General features: G+C 37.9%; 1 protein-coding gene across 1 annotated transcript in view; it reads right to left on the bottom strand.

The window, feature by feature from the left end:
- SLC17A1 (solute carrier family 17 (organic anion transporter), member 1) overlaps positions 1 to 5,023 on the bottom strand; it is a 96,524-nt gene that overhangs the window by 44,444 nt on the left and 47,057 nt on the right. Inside the window, exons 8-9 of the mRNA XM_006888676.1 lie at positions 4,751 to 4,883; positions 4,512 to 4,659 (exon numbers count right to left, since the gene is read on the bottom strand). Of these exons, the coding sequence (XP_006888738.1) occupies positions 4,512 to 4,659; positions 4,751 to 4,883 (281 nt within the window). The remainder of the gene's footprint in view (positions 1 to 4,511; positions 4,660 to 4,750; positions 4,884 to 5,023) is intronic.

Genomic DNA, 5,023 nt, shown 5'->3' with positions numbered 1-5,023 from the left:
TATTTGTCCTTTTGTGACTGGGATATTTCACTCAGCATAATGTTCTCCAGAGTCAACCATTTTGAATAATATTGCATGAGTTCCTTGTTTTTTAACAGTATACTTTGTTGACTAGAAAGTAATGTTCCTTTTCCATGAGACAATATTTAAAACATTCTTTTTCTCTGCTATATATATTTGTACATACTTTTTTTAAAAATTCTGTTGATGACGTGTTTGATGACCACATTCTTCCCAAGATTCACAAGTTGTTGGCTGTGGAAAGTGATATAACTGTTTTATGGAAAGATATTATTTCATTCTATGGTCAGAGATATAAAGAGAATCCCCAATGTCAAGCATTCTGAATGTCATAACAATTCATCTGAAATGTATGACATATCTTTAAGGTGGAACAATTTACTGGGCTTTTGCTGACAAAGGGAAAATTTTTATGTACTATTCCTTGAATTTTTTCAGGGTTCTGTTGTTATTGTTGGTGGGTACCCTCAAGTCAAGTATGACTCAAACTGTCTGATAGATCTGAATTCTGTCCCATTCCTTGCCATCCTCATCAGCTGTCACATACTTGAGCCATTGTGTAGTCATTTTGTTAATCCACCTTGTTGAGGTTGAGGATCTTTCTCCCTTTCACTGATCCTCTACCTCTCTAAACATGATGGCCCTCTCCAAAAAGTGGCCTCTCCTAACATGATGCCCAAATTATGTCCGATAAAGCTTTGTCATTCTTGCCTCCAAGGAGTATTCTTGTATGTACTTTCTCTTAGACAAATCTGTTTGGGGGTTATTTGACAGTGCATGAGATATTCTATTCTTCTCCAACATCATAACTCAAAGGCACCAATTTTTCTTCTGCAATTCTTACTTAATTATCCAGTTTTCAGAGGCATAATAAGTGACTGAAAAGATCATTACCGTAATTAGGTGCACCTTAGTCTTCAAACTAAGTATTTTTTTATGGAAACAATCTTAAGTTTATTCTAATGCAAGATTAGTTTCTCAACATTAATTTATATAGTTAAGTATTTTTTTCCATGAACTGTCCATGGTGAAATATATTCTGCAAGTAGAAATAGTCACTGACATATAGGCTTGAAATAAAATTGATTTTATTTTGATGAAATATAAATTAGTACATATGAATAAAATTCTGAAGCCTAAATTATACCTCAATCCCACATAAAGGGAAAGTCAATAGTTCAAAATCCATCCATCAGTCAAATATTATTAAAAACACTTAAAGTCTTTGGTGAAAATTAGCTTCAAGGACATCAAATAAATGGCAATGCCATTTAAATGCATCACAGAACATTTTGAGATTTTCCTTGCCCAACTTTTCACATATTTTTCTATGAGATGAATTTAGGAATTTTCCTCTAAAAAATGAAAAAATTTCAGCTGTTCTATAGAGCTGTTTCTGATTAAGTGATCTTATTGTGTTTCCTTTTTTAAATTTTGTTTCACTTTTTTCCTTTTTTATTTTTTTTTTCATTGTGTTTCTGAAACACAATGCACAGGAGGATATTACGCATCTGTCTCTTCTAAAGCCACTGGTGGCCTTGAAGTGCATTTGGATTAACAGTGCAACTTCATACAGGATGCACCAAATGGATCTTCATCTTCTCAAGAGAGAAACTTTCTAATGGACAAAGTAAATATATGATGAGAAATGTTTTTGCTTAAATAAGTTTTATTCTTATTCCATTCATGGAAAAGAGTTTAATTGTCTTTATTTTCTTTTTGTCCCATAAAAAGGGATTTATATGGTTAAGACAGAGTTGTTGTTGTTGTTGTTATGTACCGTCGAGTTGCCTGCGACTCATAGCAACTCTATGTACAATGGGCCCTAAACTCTGCTCTGTCCTGTGCCAATCGCACTGTCTCTGACACTCCCATCCCAATTATCCCAGTCATTGAATCAACCCACCTCATAGAGGGCCTTCCTCTCCTGCGCTGTCCCTCCACCCTCCCAAGCATTATGTCCCTCTCTAAGGACCGGTCTCTCCTCACAACATGTCCAATGCATGTTAGACGGAGCCTCAGAATCCTTGCCTCCAAGAAGCCACCCAGTTTAACCCTTTCATATAGGTATTTCTCAAAACCAAACCAAACTTATTGCCATAGAGTCCACTTTGATTTAGAGAAACCCTATTGGACAACTGCCTCACAGGTTTTCCAAGGCTGTAAATTTTACAGAGGCAGACTAAGACATCTTCCTCCTGTGGAACAACTGATGGGTTCAAATTGTTTTCAGTTGAGTACTTTAACCATTACTCAAACAGGCTCATATATATGACAGGCACAAATGTTGTTGTTGTTATGTAGCATTGAGTTGTCTGCGACTCAAAGCAAACCTATGTACAATACCTCTGAACCTTGACCTATCTATCCTGAGTTAGTCTCACTGTGTCCCCTATACTTACCTCCCATTATCCCAGTTATTGTGTCAATCAATCTCACCCAGCGTATTCCTTTCCTGTGCTGTCCCTCCCCCTTTCCAAGCATGATGTCCTTCTCTAAGGCCTGGTCCCTCCTAGCCACATGATTGAATTATGTGTGATGGAGCTTCAAAATCCTTGATGTCAAGGAGTAGCTTGGTTTCATCCTCTCCAAGACAGACCTCTTTGCTCTACTGGTGGTCCATGGTATGTTCAAGGCTCTTCTCCAGCACCACAACTCAAAGACATTGATTCTTTTTCTGTCATCTTTAGTCATTATCTTTCTCTAGGATACATAGTAAGTCATTCTGAAGACCATGGTCAGAATCAGGCATACCAGGCACATTTATTTATTTATATACTACACCTATTAGCTACATCTAGGGAGCTCTGGTCATCCTCCTCCTGTGCAATTAACTGTCTCTGAAAAGCTGTCATAGGGTCAGCTATGGGTTGGTTCCAACTTGATGGTATATAACAACCATAAAAAATACCAAGCTCTGGTAGTGATCTAGTGTGTAAGAAGTGTCACTATCAATTCATAGACAGATTGTTCAAATCTATCAGCTGCTCCAAAGAAGAAAGAGTGACAATCTTCTCTCTTGTGATTTATAGCCTCTGAAAATGTGTTGGAGGGTCAAGGTTCTGACTTGATCGCCTTGAGGTGTTGTTGATTTAGGTTTGTTTGATGTTTATTTGGGTTTTTGTTTGTTTTGTTTTGTTATCATCTTTATATCTACCTCTTTTTATGGGACTTTGGCTGTTTGCTGCATTTGATGACAGTCCTGAAGGTATATGAGAGTAGGTTCTGGGGTTTTGTCTGATGTGTATTACTGCTCTTTACCCCTCAAGACAGGGTGTCCTTGTGCCTTTGCCTAGGGAGGAAGTCTGCTCAAAGGTATGGTTTTAAAACTCTGCAGCAGGAGGGAATGGGTTTACTGGCTGGAGCCTGTAATCTCCACTCTGAGACTTTGGCTGTTAGAATCCACAAGGCACGTGTGTCAAGTGATCAAACAAGTGATCTAAGCCCTTGTGTTTTGACGGATGGATGACCACTACAGGCAAGGGCAGAGATGTTAAAACTCTGGATCAAGGAATAACCGCTGCATCTGATGGCAGTCCTGTTGGGCACATGAGAGAAGATTTTTGGGGTCATGTCTGATTTGTATTATTGCTCTTTTCCCCACAAGAGCGGGTGTCCTTGAGCCCTTGCCTAGGGTAGAAGTCTGATTAAAGGTGAATGAATATTCCTTAAATGAAACAGTAGTCTTTTGCCTATTTGTTGAACTGGACAACTTGGTGTTGTTGTGATACTGCACACTGTTCCACAATATTGTCAAATACTATAATGGTTATCCATTATGTACAGTGTTTGGATGAGCTTCTATATTGATTTATGCTGGGAAGAAGAAGTGGCATCCACTTCCTAAACTAGATGTTTCTGGAAACTCTACAAACTCTCTAACTTCTATAAATATGCAGAAATGATGTTAGTTATAGAACAGAGTTCAGGTCTTTTGTGTAAAACTTACTCTCAGTTGTATTCGACTTGACAACACTTAACCATGGTTAAGTGAAACTGATTCTGTTTATGTCTGGAGGAACACTCTTCCACTTTGTAAATCACTCTTTGTCAGTGTGCTGTATGAAGTAACGTGGGTTACTGTGATGCTGAATTTTGTACCATTGGGGTATCAAATGACAGAATGATTTCCCAAAGTGGACAGTGTTTGGTGGAACTCCCAGTTGTAAAACCAATTTGGAAGCAGGAGTGGCATCCACTTCCTAAATCATATGCCTCTGGAAACTCTATGAACTTATAATTGATGATAGTTTTGGAAAGGCATTAGGTCTTTTGAGCATAGAGTCACTATGAGTCACACTTGACTTGATGGCAATCAACAACAACAACTTCTGTTTATACTTGGTTACACAAATATTATTTACATGTCTAGCCTCTTATACAGATGTTTCTTCAGAAGATTTGATTTGCTGAGTATGAACTCCAAATTAATTGAAATCGTAAAACTTTTTTGAGAATTTAGGTGCAAAAAATAAAAGAACTTTCCATACCTGGGAGCAATATCCAAAGCATTTATCATCATTCCAGGCAAAGAAAAGGCTCCTGTTGCACTGGCAAGTATGAGGAAAATTACAGTACTAAAGTAGCTGGAACTCAGGTAAAGCAGGCACATACTGAAGAGGACAGGAAGTAGAAGTCCTGCATAGTGAGATAACCAACAAAGTGAGATGCATGCTCATGACGGAGTGAAAGTTCCTCAAAGTGTCTTAATATCTTGGTTCTTTCTTACCTAGTGTGGTAAAGAGTTTCCGAATATTAGTTGTGCTGAGAATACTTCTAGATGAAAAAAAATCTGCCATCTGACCACTGAGAATACCACAAATCCAGGCAAATAAAAAGGGTAAGGCAGACAGAAGACCATTCTGAAAAGGAAACAGTGTTCTAAGAGTGAGTGTGATGGAGAACAAAACAAAACGAAGCACTGGTGTTGATACACATTGTTGTTGTTATTTGCTGTCGAGTTGCTTGCAACTCATAGCGACCCTATATACAACAGCCCTAA

The sequence above is a fragment of the Elephantulus edwardii genome, unplaced genomic scaffold (genome assembly GCF_000299155.1).
Source record: "Elephantulus edwardii isolate Elephantulus edwardi_28Jun2011 unplaced genomic scaffold, EleEdw1.0 scaffold00070, whole genome shotgun sequence".
Taxonomy (NCBI): Eukaryota; Metazoa; Chordata; class Mammalia; order Macroscelidea; family Macroscelididae; genus Elephantulus; species Elephantulus edwardii.
The sequence above is the reverse complement of the archived record's forward strand: the minus strand, read 5'-3'. Positions and strand labels throughout refer to the sequence as shown.